Consider the following 22,116-nt stretch of genomic DNA (forward strand, 5'->3'; position numbering starts at 1 on the left):
TCAGACCACTCCAATACGTTTTTGTACAGTTTTCAGTCAAAAACATGATAATCCGGCTTTACATAGTTGATGCGTAGTACAAAATGTTATTGTGCTTGACCTACTAGACGCAAATTTCAAAAATGACCGATGGACATATACCTGTCAAAGTTTAACTAGTGTAGCAACAAGACAATTCAAAGAAACAGATAAAAACAAATTAAAGGCCTTGACTATTTTAGAATCTACGAGTTTAAATAAAATTTTACACAATTTTTTATTCATCTATGTATAATATAGAAATGAATCTTCATCCAACTATCAAACCAAGTCCAGCAATTGAAATATCTGTAAGTAACAAGGAGTAACTATCTGTGATAAAGCCACCGATATGTTTGTCCCTCTGTTCTGTGTTTAAAGTTCACCACCTCTAAAAATTAAGAAAGAATACATGTACATAAAATTGACAAATTTCATAATGAACTCATACATTGAAAACGTATGTGTCAAAAGATGATTGTATCAAATAGTTACGTTATCCAGTTACAAAAAATATAAGAAATGGGTAATTTGTATGAAGTTTATCAGCCGGGGAGGCCTACATGCTACATATGTAACTTATCTTTGACATAATGTTCTGGATCCTATAAGATTTGGGACGACTTATATGCGGGTCGAGTTGTCCCATATTTTAAACTTTCATATTTCCACAGCATATTATTTCCTGTCCGACTGAAATCAGATCTTAAGCCATAGATTAAACTGTAGACATTACTGTTAACTTCATCCTTTATAAGTCAAATTTAAGTAATATATTAAGAATATTTTTAAAAAATGTTTGGGCTTGAACGAGTTATCTTCCTTTTAAGTGTGTTTGATAGAATTTTAAGGAAATAAAAGTTGGATAATCACACATAATTTGTACCTTGTATTTTTCCCCTGAAGATTGTTCACAGAAAACAGAATATGTTGACCCAGACGATTCAATAATGATAACTCAAAGACATAAATAATGCATGGCTACTTAACAAATAATTTCTGATAGTTGCACATCATAACAATCTTATCGGGTTTTCAAAATGACTAATTTTCAAGCGAATCATCAACACTCTTGATCCCCCATTTTTCGTATTAATGTATTAGGTGGTCATATGTGATTCATATCTCTAAATTACAAAAGGCTGAGAGGGCTTCTTGTGCTGTCACAATCATTAACATAAAAGATAGAAAAAATATAAAAAAAAAAACCTCTTCAATTTTTTTTTGCGAAACAATGTGTCGAAAAAGAGTACCTTTTGAAAGTATAAGACCATGTTTGTTCCCCCACATCGTAAAAACGGATTTTTGTTATCAGTTTTAACATTCTAAGTTATCATGTTAGATAGTGTTGTATTTTTTATCGATTTCTTGATATCGTGGAACTCAATATCGCACCATCTGTTTTTTTTTTCTTTTCGCTCATGTTTTGATGTATTGAACACGGCTTTTGAACTTATCAACGGGATGAAGATGCGTTATTCACTAAAGTGGCTTTTCGTATTTGTTCAACTTCAAGGTAATATCTTTAAATCTTGAATTTTAGATATATTTTAAGGACGAGAGAAAAGGATATTTAACATTATTTTATTATGTATCAATCCTAATGTATTTGTAATATAAAGCAAATTGCTCACAAATTGTTTGAAAAAATATCAAGTATCGTCACGGTTTGCTTTTTTTGCTAGATCCCTCAGGCTCACAGAACATTTTGCTAACAAAAATGAAGACCAGGATATGGACCTCGAAAGTTCTGACTAAGACCACGAAGAAAGTGATATATACACTCGAAAATTCAAAAAGAAAAATCAATGGGCTCCTAAATCGAATAGATGTGGCACGCTAGAAAATGTCATTGATAAAATAAAATCAGATGTCAAACACTTATCCAGCAACTACATTCCATCTTTCTTCAATATTACGCCCGATGAGGAAAAAAAGCAATACAGTCGTTGAAAAACCGTGACAATATAGTTATAAAACCAGCAGACAAAGCAGTTATGGATAAATAATAACTACATCTCAGAAGCTATGCGTCAACTTTCGGATGAAAGATTTTATGAAAAGCTACCCAGTGACCCTACTAAATCTTTTAGTGAAAAAATCACTTCAGATCTGAACGAAATGTTCCAGGGCGGCAGCATTACTGAAGAACAGTTCGATTACTTAAAACCAGAGGATCCAAGACCCGGACGTTTTTAACTTCTACCTAAAATTCACAAAAAAAATATCCCTGGAGTTTCTGCTAATAGTCACCCAACCGAAAAAAAATCTGAATTTGTGGATTACCATCTCCGACCCCTTGTTCAAAAGCTCCCGTCATATTTAAAAAATACTACAGACTGTCTGAGGAAAATGGAATCAATGAATCCTTTACCTCCCGAAACACTTCTGGTCTCCCTTGATGTCACTTCACTCTATACTAATATCCCACACGATGACGCTATAGAAGCCTGCAGAATCATTTTTGGATATTTTGGACCCCCCTACCGACTGCCTAGTTAATTTACTCACTTTAGTTTTGAAGTGTAACAACTTCACTTTCAACGACGAACACTACTTCCAAATCAATGGTACAGCTATGGAACGAAAATGGCTTCTTCGTATGCTAACATCTTCATGGGTAAATTAGAAAATCAAATAATCTCAACATCTTTATCGAAACCCCTCTCTTGGTTTCGATCCATTGATGATGTTGACATGAAATGGACTCAGTAGAAACAAAATTTAGACAATTCTATCACCCATACCAACAATGTTCATCCATCAATCAAATTCACCCATGAAATTTCTGACACTAAAATCACATTTTTGGATACTACTACGTTTGTAAAAGACAGGGAAATGTACATGGATCTTCACAGCAAACCAACTGATAGTCACCAATACTTATCTCCCAATAGTTGTCATCCACAACATTGTACTAAAAGCATACCATACAGTCAGGCACTTCGAATTCGGCGTATTTGTTCTTCTGACGATACCACCAACAAACGTCTAGATGAACTCTGTGGTCATTTGTTATTGCGTGGCTATAAATCAACAGATATAGATCGGGGATATGAACGTGCTAACAAATCAGCCGTATAGATCTCCTTGAGTACAAACCTAAGAAAAATAACAAAAGGGTCCCTTTTGTGCTTACATACCATCCAGTCTTTGGGAAACTCTCGCAGTTACTGCATTCAAATTTGAAAGTCATTCAAAAACATCCAAAGCGCTCCAAGCTCTTTCCTGGGGCCCCAGTCCTGGCATTCCGTAGACCTAGGAGCCCTAGTAAGAGCAGAGATTTCATCTCAGCCCAAACAAAATACAACAGGCTAGTGTCGACCATGTGGAGATGCAAGACCCGTGCCAAGATGCAGGCTCCTTATCAGTTGCTTATATGAGCCTTTGATAAAGGTACAATCACCCACAGCGTATGGGATTCAGCTTCTGAATCTGTTTTGATCTTGAACTTTGTGAGTTTTATGGTCATATAGTTTTATGAGTTTTATGCTGAGGAAGGATATCAGTTATCCGAAATATTCAATTTAAATTTTACCATCTTCTGGTGATGTTAAACACATATATATAAAGGTCTCAGAACGTGACGACTCGCTGCACTGCTGCATCAGATCAAATTGATACAGGGAAGATATGTAAACGTATAGAAAGGTCTGAAAAATACCCAACGATGTTAGAACTGTCAAATTTGCGATGAAATTTTTGGTCATTCCCTCCGCGGGACTCGAACTTGTACCGCTGTGGCATTTATGGCAAGGTCCAGCGCCCTAGAACTGTCCCGTACTACCATACACCGTGTGCTAAGTTACAGCCCTAGATTAATCCTACGAGGAGGGATGACCCGACCAGCGAAAGCTATATTTTTATATAGCCTAACTGGCCGAGTGGTCTAGGGCGCTGTATATATATATACAGCGCCCTAGACCACTTGGCCAGTTAGGCTATATAAAAATATAGCTTTCGCTGGTCGGGTCATCCCTCCTCGTAGGATTAATCTAGGGCTGTAACTTAGCACACGGTGTATGGTAGTACGGGATTAATACATATTATAAATTCAACAAGGGAAGACGAATTGCACTGTAAAAAAATCGTTCATATAGTTTTCAATGCGAAATCACTCCAAAAATGAAAGTATCGTTTTGTTTTAATTTGCGAAGGACCTGTTTAACATTGTCTTATGTGAATAGTTGGTCAACATAAAGTTCACACGATAAACAACTTAAAAATTGTCCGCCTACAACATCGGAATAAAGAATCACGTGAGACCGATAATGGAATATCCAAGGATTTTTTTTTATTCACGATTAGTTTTTTATTGGGATATGAATGTAAGTTTTCTGAAAAAAATACAGATTTGATTACATTGATTTGATTTTAGGGATAAATTTCCCTGAAATGGACACCAGCAAAAGGAAAAAGAAGCAGGGGACGACCAAGAGACAATTGGATGATGACTATAGAGAGAGTCATAAAAAAAGATTGGGAAGACCTGAAAAGAAGTGGAAACGACAGCTACGGACAGACAAAAATGGAGGGATCTATTACCCGCTTTATGTTCCACTGGGCACGAAGATGATAGGTAGGTAAGTCCGTTCTGTTTGACATTTCTATTCAGTTCATCTTTTTTATTTTGTAACTGGTCTGCAGTTGATAATAGTAATGCGATGTCGTCAGCAAACCTATGTCTTCCAGCATCGGTGTTAAAAGCAATCTTATTCCTCTCCTAAAAAACGTTCTTCTCATAACCCAGTCAATTACATAACAATAGCATGGGTTACAAATTGCATTCCTGTCGTACCCAACTTGTTATGTTGAACCAGTTTGTCATTGAGTTATTATATATGATACTACATGAAAAGTTGTTGTAGAACCTTTTAATAATGTTAATAAACATCCATACATTTTGAATATTTTGCATAGGCTTTCCAATAGATGCTTTTTCAAAGTCGATGTAAATGATATGGACTCTGTTATTCCACTCAATGTACTGTTCTATGATGTTTCTGGAGGTGAATATGTGATCAATACAGTCTACACCTGGTCGAAATCAAGCTTGCTCTTTCTTGATTACGTTATTTATAGCATTATTGAGTCTCATACATATGATTTTGCAGAAAACTTTGCTCGGCACAGACAACAGGGTATCACCAAACCAGTTTGTACATTCGGTTTAATCTCCTTTCTTTGGAAGTTTGACAATAAGCCCCTTCAACCAGTCAGTATATATTTTTTCATTGGCCCATATCTGAGACTTGTTGTTCTTTTTATTGCTTTTAAGATTTCATCTTTGGTTGGTGTTTCTAAATTTGTTTCGAATGTTTCAAATGTTTCACCGAAAGCTTCGTCTAAATCAAGAAAAAGCTGATGGCATTTGCCTATTGAGAACATCACTAACTGAATTTAATGAATCAACCATTAAATTCGTTTATTGCATTACTACAATTTGTTATCTTTTATGTATTATCATTTAGTTGAAATTTTTAAATACCTTTAAAATAGCGACATTTAAAAGAATTTTAAACGGTTTAAGCGATTGCTTCTAAATCCGTGCAAAGGCATATAATATTAGCGTTTTCAAAGGAATTATATTTATAAAGGAATGATATTAGTTCATCATTCACAGTTTGATATTGGAGGGAGAACAATCGAAATCCCACCCACCCAAAACCCTTTATTTAGATACTTTTCTTGCTGTTTGGCTTCTTTTTCAGATTGGACAATATCATCAGTAACCGCAAAGCGTCATGACTTACTATAGAAAGTGTCTAGAAAAAAAGAATAAGTGTTGGCGGAATTTATCAATCGTCCTACTGGTAGCCCGGTGGTGACTTTATTAGCTATATGATGGTTGCCCGTCATTGAACATCAATATATTTATTTATTCTTGCGTCAACATTACAATTCGTTTGTTGACAAGTTTATTTTGTTGAATTGATTAAAGTCATGACAATTTTCGCCAAAACCAACAGTTCAGTTGTTTATTTGACAAATAATATAAACTTAATTAAAATCAATCGAATTGTTTTATTTGGTCATAAAGTAATTCAGTTGATTATATTTTAAAAAAAATTAAATGGGTAATTATGTATTTAAGGTAACAGTTTTGTTTAAATACATGCAATAAAGTGTTTTGCCAATCTCTTTGGCTGTTTTGTATCTAGTGTTATTGTATGCCCATTTTTATCTTTTACTATAGAGCTTCCGTTGTTGTGTTTTCTATAAATTTCTTTTGTAATTTTGTAGATTTCTCAATGTTGGCCCTTTTTGGCTGCCTCCTCTGCTTCGATTGCTTTTGTTTCAAAGTAATCCCTTTTACCTTTCCTAAGTTTTCGTTTGGTCTCTTTGTTGCATTAGGAGTACTCTTTACTGTATTTTGTTATTACTCTTTCTGATCTTGCGTTTTGTTTTGTTTTCTGTTTAAGAAGTCTTCTCTTGTCAATTAGCTTCTATGTATCCAGTTGTATCCGGTCCTTGTCTGACCTCGTCTTTATACCAAACACATCTGCACTGGTTTGTATGATGTTGTCTCGAAATGCATTTCAGGTATGTTCAAATCTACATCTCCCATTGCCTGAAATCTATTTCTCAGTGTCAAGAACATTCTTGTTGGCTCTGATCTTTTTTTGCTTGTCTTAGGTGGATTCTAATTTTTGCTAGTAGTAGGTTATGGTCACTATCTACGTCTGCACCTCGTCAAACGATGACTTTTTCTCACAAGTTCCTCCATTTCTCGTTTATGATGATATGGTCTATTTTATTGCTGTCTCTACAATGTACCATTTGGTGATGTCCATGTTTTTGTGTATTTCTTAGTGTGGAAATATGGTGCCACCCATCACACAGTTTAAGCTGCCAAATTTGCTTTTAAGGTCTCCAATTACAAGGAGCACATCATGTACTGGTACTTTATCTATTGCATTCGGTAGTTGTTGGTAGAAGGCTTTTTCTATTCTTCCTCTGCATCATTTGTTGGTGCATAACAGAATATTATTAATGTTTTCGCATATCTTCCATTAAACCTTACTGCCATTAGTCTTTTATAGATTGGTTCCCATTCTATTAGCTTTTCTTTGCTGTTGGTGTCATGATGATGGCAACATCTTCTCTGTGGTTGTTATCCTCTCTTCCAGAATATATGATGGTATTGTGAGAGTTAGTTGTTTCTATTCCATTCCATGTCCATCTGCTTTCACTAACACCAATAAGTTGACTGTTGTATTTCTTCATCTCTCACTGATGGCTTAAAAAATGACTGTAATGTCCATGCATAGTCAAAATATAACTGCAGCAAACAAATTTTGTCTACTTTAACGCTGATTTTGTTTTACACAGTCATATTTTGACCACATCAACACTTAAAATGTCCATTTAAAACACAATTTACTCGAACCCAACAAGAACTGCTTTGTAGTAGATAATCTTAGAACATCAAAGCAAATGTAGTGTTCAGTAGGACACAAAATGTCTAATACAACATTTCGTTGTGTTGAAGTTGACTCATTCTGTCTACCTCAACGGAAAAATGAGTTGACATATACATTTTATGTCTAAATCAATCAATAGCGTTGACATAGACATTTTTTAAGGAACTCAACAAAAGAAATGCTGACATAGCCACAAAATGTCTACTTAAACTTTTTATTATGTTTAGATTGATTTCTACTTTGGAAGTAATAATGATGTTCCTGTCTTGCTGTGAGTATTCATTTCTCCGGTCTGAATTTCAGGGGGGTATCATCATTTTTATCCTGATGGGGAGTTTGGTTCCGGTTTTCAGTTTCCGTTACAAGAGTTTTTTTTACAGAATGGAGAAGTTAACACCACTCCAAACCTCCGCACTTTTGTACGGGAATTTCTTTAATGATTGCCCTTTCCTTTTGTATGGTTTTACTTCCATAGCTTTTTACTTTTCCAAGTCACCAACAAGGCAGTGTCGCTGTTTGCCCATAGCTGGGCAATGTTGGTGCATGTTAGGGGATATCCGCACACCAGTGGGTCTACCAACTGCACTTCTGGAGTCCTTGCTACTCCGAGATCCTTTACAGTTTAGCCTATGATACTAGACTGCTAGATGGTAGGTAAGACAATGTTTTATTGCGATAAGAATTATATCTGGATGTAAACTGGAAAGTTCTGTTAGAAAGCAGACGAGGAGCATTTTCTAATATCTTTGTTTCATACGTCAGCTTGCAATGAATAAACATAATGTAGCTGTAAATTTTACTTAGTGATAACCATCTTCATTGTGTGAGAATAATATAATGCAAAAGAGGAAAGACTTTCCTGTGGCTCTTCTATTTGTAGAATCTAAAATTGTTTGTGAAGTATAAGGGAGAGCTTTATGAACAATATAAAATCATTCTGACATTTATTTTAAAAAATCGTCTAATTAGCTTGTAATGGGATTGAAATAATTTCATCAATAATTCAACACTTTTAGTGGTTTCAAGATAAATGTTTCTAAATTCTACACAAACGTTTTAAGCATTCGTGTAGTTTGTGATGGAGAAAGGTACTGGGATGTTCCTATCATGTTTGATTTTTCTCATGTTTTGGTCTCTTTCAATGCAGATTTCGATGTCGGTAAGTAACATAATGCATTTAATGTTAAAGTTATGTTTATCTAAACCTACAGCTTTGTACTTGAATTTTCAAATAGGTTTGATTTGAGATTTCTGTTACAAAAGTATTTATATCCCATAACCCACTAAAATCGAGAGAACCGCGAAATATGATTACGGTACTATTGTCCAGGTCAAGTATTGAAACTGTTGACCGGGTTAACAGAACAATCAAGGCCTTTTTGAAAATTAATTCAAACGTTGCATTTGATTAACTAAAATAATTAAAATGAACAAAAATAACGATGCCTCTCGTTCTTTATACTATGTTAATTTCAAAACAGACATAATTACACTGTCAACATTAAATTGTAGAAACCAATAATTGCTTATTACTTATCAGTAACTGCACAAGAAAAAATAGGGGAAGTGTAAAAATGGGAGATGTGGTATGAAGAACAATTAAAATACTACAGTCACCACAAGGTCGTCAATGATGGACAAAACCCATAACACATGTAGACAAAAACGAAAAACGAATAATAATAATGAAAAAAAAACAACGACAACTACGGGAAAACAGGTTTCTGGCTTGGGACAGGCGCATGAAATACGCGGCGGTGTTAAACCTGTCATGTTGGTGAGCAATCAACTTTTGCCCTAACCTCGGACAGTGGTTGGAAAATACAATATTAAAACGAAATATAAAAATCTTTCGAATTCGGGATTAACTCTTGAGATCGATACAAAATTAAAAAAACTGAAAAGAAAGAGTACTCGCTTTTTTGTAAGCTAGTTCAAAATCCAAAAGCAATCGATAGGCACAACTTGTTTACTCAAACAAAAATTTCAATAAAAACAAGTCATACAGGATTTAGTTAAAACAAAATAAAATGTAATAACAAAGCAAGGTCTTCGTACAAATGCCTATTGGTCTAGTACGGACTGTATTTTCATCTCTTCATCATGCAATTAAAAACATCATTCAACTTTTAAGACGTTTCGCGATATTTTCAGGATATAGGTACTTCCATTTGGTTCATTTTTAGCATTTTTCAAAGCAATTTTATTTAAAAAGCCTTCGACTTTCAGCTGGAATTCTTCTTTCATCAGATATATATATATATATCTTTTTGATAGATGTCATAGTTTTCATAACTTCACAAGGACAAATCAACTATAATGATTGCCCTTTAAAAAAGCAAAAACAATTGGCATTTATATAAAAAGACCTTTGAATATCAAATATTGTTATATTTTCCATGATTAAAAAGATAGGTTGTCAGTTTTCATTCTTTTTTTTTCTTTTTATCCATTTATCTTTATTTTGGTTTATCAGTGGGTGTTTACAAACATGCTGAACAATGTTACCCATTTTGATTCAAAAGAAAAAAAATATTCGCTCAGAAACAGCCCATTAGGAACGGTGCACTCTTTTGAAATGTCATCTCCTGGTAATATGCATTCCCTATATGAATGCACAATCAGATGACTTATTACATTATCAGGAACAATAAATTAATGTAAATGCATTGAATCTTTCCCTTTTTTCGAATTTTGTTTGACATTTGTATAAAAATATTTGACATTTAAAGATTTGATCGATCCCAATCTGGTATTTTAAAAATTGTGATGTGACATTATCGTATTTCGCACCCATCTACATTCAAAAGGTTATAGCGGTAATCAAAAGAATGTAAACCAGGGACAAAGACCAGACATGGAAAACAGACATACACAACAAAGAACACAAAATAACTAAAATCATACATACAAAATAAAAAAAGTCCGGGGTAGACAAACGAGGAAAGAAAAACTATGACCCGTTGAATAAATCAGGTTTCATGGTGCAGATGGATACACCATAATGATCCACGAGATCATGATGACAACCATAAACCAGAAAACAATACTTAATACAGAACATATTTATTTTCTAACGTTATATATTACAGAGTAAAAAAATACGGACATGTAAATTCAATTTCCAGAATGAAATTCGGTAAAACAGCTGACCCGAATTAACTTTTCAGAAAACATTATATATTTTTCTAATCTCCCATGGTGCCTTTTCAAAAATATCAGCCAAATACTATTTTTTTGTAAAATATCAGGCACTAAGATATTAGCAAAGGATGAAAGCATGCATAGAGGTGGTGGAAAAAAGTAAAACTAATCACACCCTTTTTCATTCATTTTCTCGCAGTTTTAGTCCTTAGAAATAGAAAAGAAATAAGTTTCATTTTGTATATTGAAGAGAGAAACTGCCATTTAACACACAGTTTGTTTTTAAGTCCTACCTATAAAAAAAACAAAAATACTTAAGAAACATGTATCTAGTACAACTAACCCTTTATTATAGATTCTAAATTAAAAAAAAAAAAAAAAAAAAAAAAAAAAAATGTAATAAATACAAGACTCAAAATGAATTAAAATGGGATTCTATCTATAGCTACTTTCACTTTCTCTTTAGTGAGTAGAAATTGGATCGATTGACTGATTGATTGATTATTGAGGTTTAACGCCCGAGCAGCAGTATTTCAGCTATATTCCGGTCATTAGGATTCATTCAAGGTGTTTGGATTAAATAATTAAACTAACCAACTAAGGCTCCTATTAAAATGTTTTTATAGTATGCTAGAACTTTAAAAGTTATAAAACAGTTAGCTTGAAGGACAAATTTAGATGTATATGTGAAAAATAAACACATTATACAGATTTCTTTATCCAACACTTTAAATAAGGCAAATGTTGTAGATTTGATGTGCATACCACAGATTTTTCAGGTAAAGAAGGAATAAAGATTTAAGTGTAATACTGGAAGATTTTTCACTTAAAATGTCTTTTTAGGAGGCACAATTAAGAAGTTATGTTAAAAATTTTGAGAAATATCCAAACTTTTATACAAATTCTAACTTGAAATGAAAATCTGTCCCATATAAATTTTATTGTTTCTTACCATGCCATAAAGTTTGGAGGAAATTGGTCAAAAACTAGAGGCCCTACCTTATTGATCTTGAACCAGATTTCCAAAGCTGATTTCTGTAATGACGCAGCTCTGTAGATAAATAAAGAGTTCCAACAAAATTAAATGGAAAACATTAAATTTCAAAGAAAAGGAAACATCAAAATACAAGGAATACGGTTTAATTCAAAATAACCTTTATAAACTGAATTAATCCATAGAATATTAGACAAAAACCAAATATGCGAGGAACTTACTTCCATATATAAAACATTCTACATACAAACGGAAGTCACTTGAACTGATTATATTACCCTTATTATTCAAATAAATATCTTTGCCGAGCGCAGCATGATATGACCACAGCCAGTTGCACTCCTCTTACTTGGGGAAAGTGTGGACACAATATCAACTTTTGACACACCAATTATGAGGACTTCCAGTTCTTTATGGACACAAAAACTCATTTGGACAAAATTTTGCACAATATTATGAAATTCAGTTTTAGTATAAAGGTCTGCTTTAGGGTGTACCATAGTATCTCAAAAAGAGTAAAACTAGAGGGTAAATTTGGAAAGCATATTTATTTAACATTTTTATATAGGCTGGGATTTACATGTGGAATTCCAATAAAAAGAATAATTTCGAAAACGCACATAAAATAAAAAGTTCATTTTGTAAGCATGGTCTTCTTTGGCCCCTTATAATACAGTTTCAGAAATGATGCACTCACTAATAGTCTAGTTAATGTCTTAACTTTAGGAAAATACTTGTTTCTAGCCTTCCTTTTGTGGATTGGAATCTTGTTATATTAACTGATACTCAATTTATCGCACGACAACCGTCTAACGACGACGACACAGACAACGACAGCGCCATACCAATATACGACCACATTTTTTGCAGTAGTATAAAAATGATTTACATGTACATTCTACATGTTAATTCAACTTACACTGGGTAAGACTTATAGTATCTAAAATAAGGTCTATATCTCAATCTAGATTTCTTTCCATGTATATTTCCTAGAATTATTTGTATTGAGCTGTCTCTTTTTCAGTGGAACAACCTGAAAAATAAAAGTAAATATTAAAAATATATGCATAAAATGAATGATTAAAGTGTATTGCTTTTTCAACACTGCGTATGTACTTGTCTAAAGGTTCTTCTTATCCAAGGGCAGCTCGGCAAACATAACATTCATCAAATGTTAATTACTCAAAGTTGCAGACCAAGTTATTTGAAAAGAGGGGATACAGTGGGGGTTAAAAAGGGGGTTTCCAAGCGGTTATTTACTACTTTTATTGCAAATTTAGCTCAAATCTAACAAAACTTTCAAGAAAAAGCAGAATTCCGACCATACAACTCTCCTCTGGACCCGCCAAAGGTTCATCTATTTGTTTACAATTTTGTATAAAATGTACATGTGGGAAAATGCCCTCCAAACATACATTATGTATCCATAGAACAAATTAAACAAAAACAACATGAAATACTTTTAATTGGTTTACTTGTAAAGTCATTTACATATTTACATCTAAAATCCAACAGTTCAGTTTCTAAAATTGTATAAATTAAGTAAACTATTTATCTTCAACAGCGTAATAAATATGGCCAAAGATTGGGCATGAAACCATTTGAACATTAAAATTGACGAACATTTTTGACATTTTCGCAACTGATTGTCTTGAAAACCTGACTACAATGTGAAACAATCATAACGACAAACAAGATGAATACTCCCGTATATACTCACTGATTATATAAAAACAAACATTTTGACATGTATGTACATTCTTGCCTTGTCTTACGCGACCAGATGTCGTCCGTCGTTAAATAATTCAACATTGAAATGTAGTGTAAATACATGTGTCAATCAATTAGTAGAATTATTTCTGTTCATCATTTTAAAGTATGTTCAAAATTTGGAAGGGAAATATCAACTTCAATGTATAATTACAAATATTTATCAACAAATGTTAAAAGTACGACGAAACGTCAATCTACTTTCGTTTTCGACATATTTAGTTTCTACTGAAAATAACTATGATCATAAATACTATTTAGTTGCAGTTATGCAAATATATCTTTTGGATGAAATGTAATTGGCAATCACCAAGTTAGTTAGTTCAGTTTCATCCGAGATTTTAGAATGTTTTTACACAAGCACGAAACTATAGAGATTTGTAACATGGGAAAAAGGGGCACTAGATAAAGATGTGATGAATAACTGGTAGTGATTTGGTATCATTTGAAGGCATATTAAGGTGACCCTATACTTTTTTTAAATTCACAAAATAACTATATTTTATCTCAAAATTACATTAATTTTGATAAGTGGCTCATCAACATAACATTACTTAAAAGAATGTAGTTAACTTCTTGGATAAGTTTCAAGTTTTTTATTGTGTGACAATGAAGAAATTAACAAGTGATGTTTTCCATTAGCATAACTTTAAACATTTCAAATCATTCACTGTGAACTCGATGATCGGACAGAAAAGTAACATTCCGGAATTTCGTCGTCTTTGATTCGGAATAGTTTTGGAAAAAAGATAAACAATTTCTGGTCTCGTTTTTAGAAATAAACTATTAAAGAAATGTTAATGGGAAAAAAACATGTAGATGTCTGCAAATGTGACTTTGTATCATTTCTTCTCCATTTTTGGATTAGTATCCTGTATTTCAAATGCATAAAGTTCGACACGATATTTCCAGGCTGAGATGGCTATAGAATCGTCTTCCCATGGCAATCGAACATTTTTAGAATGCCAAATGTAAATAGAGATTTCTGCATATTTAAATTTGTTGTTTATTACAAAACAAAACAAGGTTACATCAAAACATCCCCCCAAACAAAAAAGAAAACGAAAAACCTTCAAACAAACCAACAACAGTACATCAAACCGTTAGATGATAGCGAAATGAAAAAAAAACTGTTCACACAATAATAAAAAAAAATGCCGTAAATGTAATATTCTCATGTTTATTTGTTTTTGATACTCTGTAATGAACTAAAAAGATAGCAAAGGTCCCTCTTAATTGATCTTATTCTTTTAACAATGAAACATAAGATATTTGTAGAAACTGAAAATGTTTACCTGCTAATACATCAATTTTACAGAATCCGAGAAAATGATCAACCATGACATTTAATTTGTTTATAGTATATCATTTACAATGCCTAGGTTTAATAATTACATTTACATATTTTTTTTTTCTGTGCAATGAGCACCTGGCTGTTGATTTTTTAATATATCAATTTGCACGATAAGGCCATGTTTTTTCTTTTATTTCAAATAGTCCATGTTTTCCATATTTTGAGCCTGCATTGTGTCTTTTCATTTAACTTTTTTTATTGGGGTGCTTTTGTTTGTGTGTATGTGTTACTCGCTATGAGTAAACGTTTGAAGAAAGTATTGCCACGTCTGGACATACATTTGCAACTTTATTGTTTTTGCTGGTTATGAACATTTCAATTGTATTACAATATGCATAACTCTTTTTTAGGGTGAAAATGAGTTAAAGACTGAGCAGGGTAAATACAATATCTTTTGACATAACATTAAGTACATGTTAATGCTTGGTATTAATACAAACCTCAATAAAAAATATAAACTCTCATTTATGTGCCACAATGAAACTAAGGTACACACTTTTAATCCTAAATGGATAGTAATTTCAAATTGTTTCAAATTTTATATTGACAGTACAGCCAAAGCATGATTTTTGAAGATTTATTAAAATAATCATATGTTTAACTCTGATATTTGAAAAACAAATCCATATTCATCCATGCATGTACACTATTTTGCAGTACAGACCGTCTCAAAATCGATTCTTACATCATTAATTATACTGTACATACATAGATTATTTTTGAAGACCCATATTGGTGAAGAGTAAGTGTTTGCAAGAATCAGGCAAAATGGGAAATCTCAGAAACATGCATGTCAAAACCCCACCGATCGAACAATATTATTTCCCTCAAGGGTGTTTTTTTTTCTATTTGAAAGTACTATTATCTGATCTATGCATGACTGGATTTGCTCAGAATTTTTTTCAATACAAGGTTTTTGACAGAGTCGTCTGCCGTTGAAATGCTCATTTTCAGTGCATTTCAATGAAACTCAATGCACCAACATGATATGGAAAAATGTTTTATTACTCGATTCTGATGGTGCAAATAGTCAAATTAAACTTTCAAAATGGTGTCTGTATTCATACCATGATTCACAAAGTGCTAGATTCTTACAGAAACTGAAACTTAAATAGATATTCTAATTAGAACTAATTAGAAAGATGTATCTGCATGTTTACTAGAATGAATGTTAACAAGCATCGACCGAAAGGCCACAAAGTCATTCTTAAGTAATAACTTATAAAAAACATTTTGCTTCCATTAGTCTAAAAGTCAAAATAACACATTTTGAAAATAAAAGTGGTTTCAAAAGAATATAAATTGATCTTAACTGAGAAGTAGGAAATATTTCGTTAATTCAAACTTTGCAATGACACAATTTAGTTTCTTTGTCGTGTCGCCATGTAAGATTACTTTTTTCCATTTCCAAAGCGCATTAAATGCACTATATTCATGTATTTTATGATGTTGTATTTCTTATTTATCAGTTACTTTTTGATAAATATTAACGGCTAATTTCTGCTTGCGGCACACCTAAATACATGTATACACCAATAAAACTTTATTTACGGTCAATTGACAGATTTTACCTGCACCTGGTCCATGCTCCCAGTTTTTACTGGAATCCGAGTTGCTCATTTACTTTTATTGCTTTGTACGTATTATTTTGGTAATTTTATGTTATTTGGTGTGTGGGGGGGGGTGGGGGGTGGGTGGGTGTGTGTGTGTGTGTGTGCCTGTGTCTGTCTCAATTTCTGGTCTTTGTCCCTGGATTATATTCTTTTGATTTCTGCTAGAATCTTCGTTCCCTTGATTACTCTTTCATTGAAACTTAGAATTACTTAAAGGTAGTTTTGTTTCTGTTTTCTTATGTTCAAAGTTCCCTACCAAATCAGCACAAAATAGAGGAGTAATTTCCCATTATTTCATTTTTAAGAACTTCCTATAAATAATGGTTTCATTCTTACAATTTCAATACAATACAAATCATTTTGCCATTTTGGAAAACATGAATTACTATGTCAAATTGGTGAGAATATTGTGAAAACAAAAATCGGCATGTGCCATACAGTGCCTAGGTCTTGGTCAGACAACTTTGTTATTATGTTTCCTTCTTTTTTCAGAGATTTAAATAAAATAATGAAATTAAGGAGGTAGACCTAGTGCAAGAGACACAACTCTTACAAATCATTGGAACGTTTGTATTCAACATTTTACATCAATCTACTGTAAGCATTAAAGTAACTTGTACTGATGTCATTCTGTTTCAAAAAAAATCTTGAAAGGCTTTGGTGAAATTGAATATGATCCAAACATATCACTGATTTCAAGAGTTATTTCCCTTACCCCACGCCTACCTCATTAATGCATAAAACTACACAAAAATCAAATAATTCACAGTTCACGAATTGATTGTAACTTATTATTGAAAAATGAACTGTGATGGCAAAATATCTTGAACTTGATTTTATTTCAAAGATTAAGAAAGTGACCCTAACTTTTTCATGGTACTAATCTGCACGTTTAAGCTATGTACTTGAATATTGATGTATCTGAATTTTTCTATAGAGTTTTCTATTCATGTAAACTGTGCTATATTGAAGCATTTTCTAGCGCTTCATATCTTGTATGTTGCATGTTAAATGTAAGTATTTGTAAGAATCAGGAAAATGGGCAAAATTAGAAACATACATGTCAAAGCACCGCCGATCTGACAATATCATTTCACTCAAGGATGCTTTCTCTATTTGGAAAGACCTTTATTTGATCTTAGAAAAATGAAGATTTTGACGAGTTATCTGCCCTTAAAGTGTTTATGTTTAGTGCATTTCGATAAAATTATAACTCAATATTCCAAAATAATATGAAAATCTTGTCCTTTTTTCTTAATTCCGATGGTGGAAATAGTCAAATTAAACTTTCAAAACGATGGGTTTAGTCATACCCTGTTTAACCCACCGCCTGATTCTTACAGAGACTGACACTTAACTATGATTCGTACCATAATGTAAGTATTTGTATGTTGCTTGTTGTTCACTTATCCCATTTAATTTTGGACTTACACTTTTTTAATCTAGAAATTGAACATTCAAATCTAATATTTTAACAATATCACCTACCAATTAAACTCTTTATTCGACACTATATGTTTTTTCGCCTAAAAATATGAGATAACTTTTGAAGTACATGGAAGGGCGAAGAATGTATAGAATACAATTGACTGTACCTGTACCTACCTGTATATAATGTTGTTTTTAGGCCAGATGCAGTCTGTCCTGAGGTGTGAGGCTTTCCTCGTCGGTCATTAAAAAACCATGTGTAGCCTTATGCTGACATTTTGCATGATTTTTTGTTAGATATATTCACTATATTTATTTTTTTTTATATTTTCAGCATTATGACGAATTATATCATCTTTATGATTTGAATATTTGGTCGTGCTTTAATATGATTTGCATAAAAATCAGAATCTGACTATGTTCAAACAGCTATGAATTTATAAAAGCATCAAAGACATCTAATCAAAGTTGTTTACGAAATGCACATATATGTGAAGCACTTTTCAATTATAAATTTAATAATTGGGCATAACTTATATAGATATTTCTTCGCTCAATGGTTCGTTGGATTATTAGTTTGGTTTTTTTTGTTTTGTTTTTTTGTTTTGTTTTGTTTTGTTTTTGTTTTGCTTTTTTTGTTTTGTTTTTTTTTTTTTTGCATAACCAAGATTCGAATGGCAAATAAAAAGAACACAAACAAGCGATAACGACTAGACTAGGCACATAGACACACACAACAAAGTACATGAAACAAATAAAAATAATACACAAAGAGGGCACGCATTCTATGTTCCCGTCGAATTTCTCATAAAATGTCACGTCTTCGGTAGACGTAAGAGGATGCTTCGTCTTGAATGAAATTTCTTTTTTAATGGTAAAATTTTGTGCCGAGTAAGAATTTCGAATGCACAAAATGCAATTTTACGTATGAAGTATATAAATTACATACTTTTTTGCAGTCAATACGTTATATATGGACTAACAACGTATTCACTTCATTGAAAGTCAACAATTGATACGTATCTAAAACTATTATAACTGTCCTCACAAATTTTATTAGAATCAAAACATTAAAAGTCTAGCATATTTCTTCAATGTATCGTTATTTTGTATCCTGTATGGATTTAAGAAGTAGATATTTTTAAGCACTTATAAATGGACATTGGTCTCGTATTTCATATACCTTGACGGTATATGCCAAAATATAGAGGCTATGAAAGATAGTGGACTTCGTTTTTGCCTGTTGCCGTTTTACGTTTTTTTTTATTTCTTATTTTAATCAAAACAGTAAAAAGGAAAAACAGTATTTCAGTGACCAATATCAGTTTATGTCTGTTTATATTATGATGATTTTAACTTCTGTTTTTTTTACTGTCACACATGATAATTAAAGTTATTTCCCTTTACAGGTTGTGGAGAAAATTTAACATCATCAAATGGAAAATTCAACATTTCCATCAATGCAGTACAAAACTGTTTTTACAGTTTTCCAAAATCAGTTGACACTTTTATTGTTATATTGTTGAATATCAGTTATATTGATTATTATGGAATACAGGTTTGTTATTAATTTTCTTGGCGACATTAAATCAAGATGTACAATGAACAACAATGAATGTTTAGGTGAAAAAATGGAAAAAAAGTGGATTAATAATGGCTGTTGAATTTTTGTCTGAGCAACAGACCATATTGATAAGTAATGGGTGTGTTTTCGAGTGTGAAGAGGAAAAACAAAGGCTCGCTTTTTGATATTTGTTTGTGAAGTAAATGGCAAAGATATTGAGATATAAAAACAAAAGCTTCAACCGTCAATAAAACTCCTTTCATATTTTACTGGTAATATGTTTTATGTGGTTATATAATAATATTCTTGTTTTAAATAGGTATTTGATTGCAAAAGTACTGAGAATTGCATCCCACTCGAAGTTTTAAAATACATCATATTACACCAAGACAAGGGATATTTTCTTTCATCTACAGGAACTACAATAATTCGTGTAAATACAAGTCATGCAGATAAACAAATATCTGCTCACTACAATGAAGTTTCAACAGGTATTTAGTAAAAACTGTTTTCATTTTGTCAAATATTTTTTTCATTCCCACTCTATACTAAATAAAGTTATATATGTTGTTTCCGAAAGTGATTGTGTTGTATTTGTGAAGAAAATATATTTATTTTTTCTATTGGTTGTCGACAATTTATTTTCACTTAATACACTGTCGGCATGGTCGTTCTCCGCGACTTTGAATGTAGGAGATGTTGTATCATCGACCATAGAAGAGTAATCAAGAGCCAAACAAGTAAGGCATCCACCAAATGCCAAGCAACAAACAATTAAACTTGTATGGGTCACCATGTATGGAGGAGACTCGTGATCAAAACAAGTTTATTCTGAATGTAATTTCAATTATGCATCGTTCATAATACAAAGTCATAATAAAAAAAAATGTAATTGAAAAAGAAAATATTATCGAAGAAGTAGGAAAGTAGGACGGAATTGCGAAAAAAATATGTCAATGTTAATTTAATGTTACCATTAAACAGTGTTTATTTTACATTTAAAATTACCTTTTTATCATGAAATTGTCCGGATTTATTTTCCATTCGGTATACGATCCCACTCAGAATTGCATCGTGTTCATACATTTCTCAACAAACATTTCCCACTTAACATACACTGAATCGCCGCTTTTGATTGACAGAAAACAAGCGTGATTTACTCGCAAAATAAAGCATCCCTAAATCTAACTGGATGTAGATATGTAAATTTGAGGATAGGGGGCAGGGTAATTCTTGGAGGCAATAAAAATAAAGCCGACTGCTTTCGTGGTTTTAAGCTTCAAGCATCACAATTTCAAGATAGTGAAGTTAGTTTATATAAAGAGTAAGGGGTCGACATTCGAACGTATAGCGATCTATTATCTACTTTTCTGCAATTCTCCATGTGCCAACAGTTCTAGCGATGCAATATTGTTACAGATGATAAGACCCTTTTAACATGTGATAGGGGATCTTTTAAAGGTTAATGACATTCTAAAAACTTTGATTTTTCAGCTGTAAATTTGACACTTGAATATTATTGAACGACGTTCTTTTCAAAAGCACAAAATTCACTACCAAATATTCCTTTTTATCGACACCGCATACAGCAATGTGAGTGATTTAAAATATAATCATAATAGTGATTTTTGTTTGTATAGGGAAGATATTTTAACGTTTGAAAAAGAATAGCCAAGAGAAATAATTACAATCATTCCTATTAGTTAGTGGTTCAAGCTTTATATATTCATTGTAAGTGCATGAACATCGTCATATTCAGAAAGATCAAAAGGCAAATGTCAATGCCTTCGTCAACAATTTCTTGCTATGAATTTGTGGTCGTTGATTTTACTAGTAAATTCTTTCGACTATAACAGAGATTTCATGATTCTGTGAAAGTTTTGAACTTAGGCGACTGTTCTCTTCGATACTCAGTGTTTGCAAATGTCACGTTACTGATATAAAAAGTTAACGGATACCAATATGAAGGTTATATGAGTAAGTGTGTACAAGGTTGACTAGGGTTATAAGGCTTTCATGTGAAGGCTTGTATTGTAATGTGTAAGGCATATTATTCAGACCATCAAAGTATTTTTTAAATAGTTGTTGTTAAAATCAAGGCCATTTATGTTTGTGTTAAATGTTCTCATCAAAATGTAGATCATCTCTTTTTGTTTAATGTTCTACTTAGAATCACTGCTAATAAGATATACAATAAGTTACTGAATTTGAACACTTTGAAGCCATGAAGATTTCTTCTCTTACATTTTCAGAAATGATTTTAAATGTGAGTGTGGATACAAAATCAATAAATGTAACTGAGGGTGAAAACTTTACGATAGAATGTAAAATCACCTACAGATTTAGTCATCCAACTGTTATATGGCAAAAGAAAAATGCTGATGGTATTAAAAACATTCACACAAACGATAGGGAACATAGTTATAACATAGTAGCAACAGATACGGAACGCCTGACAATAGCAAATGCGAGTATGTCAGACCAAGGGATTTACACTTGTCAAGCTACTAACGAAATAGTAGCTAATGTAAGCAGATCAGTTGATGTGACAATAATCGAATGTAAGTATTTTTTAAGTTTTTTCTTACTCATATTTCTTTCTTTATAAGTTTCTAAATGTACTTGATACGTATTGATTTGTCTTTATTTTGAATTTGACGAATCAAAATCGACTCTATTATTACCAATTATTTCATATTATTAGTATTTATTGTCTGAAACTTTATAAAATATCACATGTTTTGAACAACAATTACGACAAAAAAACAATCATTTTAAGAGGGTAATCGATTAATCAATATGTT

The 22,116-nt window shown here is 32.3% G+C and overlaps 2 protein-coding genes across 4 annotated transcripts in view; both read left to right on the plus strand.

Annotated features, from left to right (window-relative positions):
• Positions 1-1,336: 1,336 nt before the first annotated feature.
• Positions 1,337-6,131, plus strand: LOC148628800 (uncharacterized). 3 transcript variants are annotated; one of them, XM_088594674.1, is made up of 4 exons: positions 1,448-1,534; positions 1,704-3,476; positions 4,400-4,600; positions 5,733-6,131. In XM_088594674.1, the coding sequence occupies exons 3-4, from the start codon at positions 4,417-4,419 to the stop codon at positions 5,777-5,779; spliced, it is 231 nt and encodes a 76-aa protein (XP_088450800.1). In that variant the 5' UTR covers positions 1,448-1,534; positions 1,704-3,476; positions 4,400-4,416; the 3' UTR covers positions 5,780-6,131. The 3 variants fall into 3 exon arrangements, with proteins under 3 accessions (XP_088450790.1, XP_088450785.1, XP_088450800.1); XM_088594664.1 differs by lacking the exon at positions 1,704-3,476 and having other exon boundaries at positions 1,337-1,534; positions 4,400-4,604; positions 5,733-6,129; XM_088594659.1 differs by lacking the exon at positions 1,704-3,476 and having other exon boundaries at positions 1,337-1,534; positions 5,733-6,129.
• Positions 6,132-8,483: 2,352 nt separating this feature from the next.
• LOC148628801 (uncharacterized) overlaps positions 8,484-22,116 on the plus strand; it is a 41,424-nt gene continuing 27,791 nt past the window's right edge. The window contains exons 1-5 of the mRNA XM_088594686.1: positions 8,484-8,604; positions 15,058-15,085; positions 19,158-19,306; positions 19,632-19,803; positions 21,565-21,873. Of these exons, the coding sequence (XP_088450812.1) occupies positions 8,524-8,604; positions 15,058-15,085; positions 19,158-19,306; positions 19,632-19,803; positions 21,565-21,873 (739 nt within the window). The 5' untranslated portion in view covers positions 8,484-8,523. The remainder of the gene's footprint in view (positions 8,605-15,057; positions 15,086-19,157; positions 19,307-19,631; positions 19,804-21,564; positions 21,874-22,116) is intronic.

Source organism: Perna viridis, chromosome 1 (assembly GCF_037379345.1).
Source record: "Perna viridis isolate PV_CMFRI_1.1 ecotype Kerala chromosome 1, ASM3737934v1, whole genome shotgun sequence".
Taxonomy (NCBI): domain Eukaryota; kingdom Metazoa; phylum Mollusca; class Bivalvia; order Mytilida; family Mytilidae; genus Perna; species Perna viridis.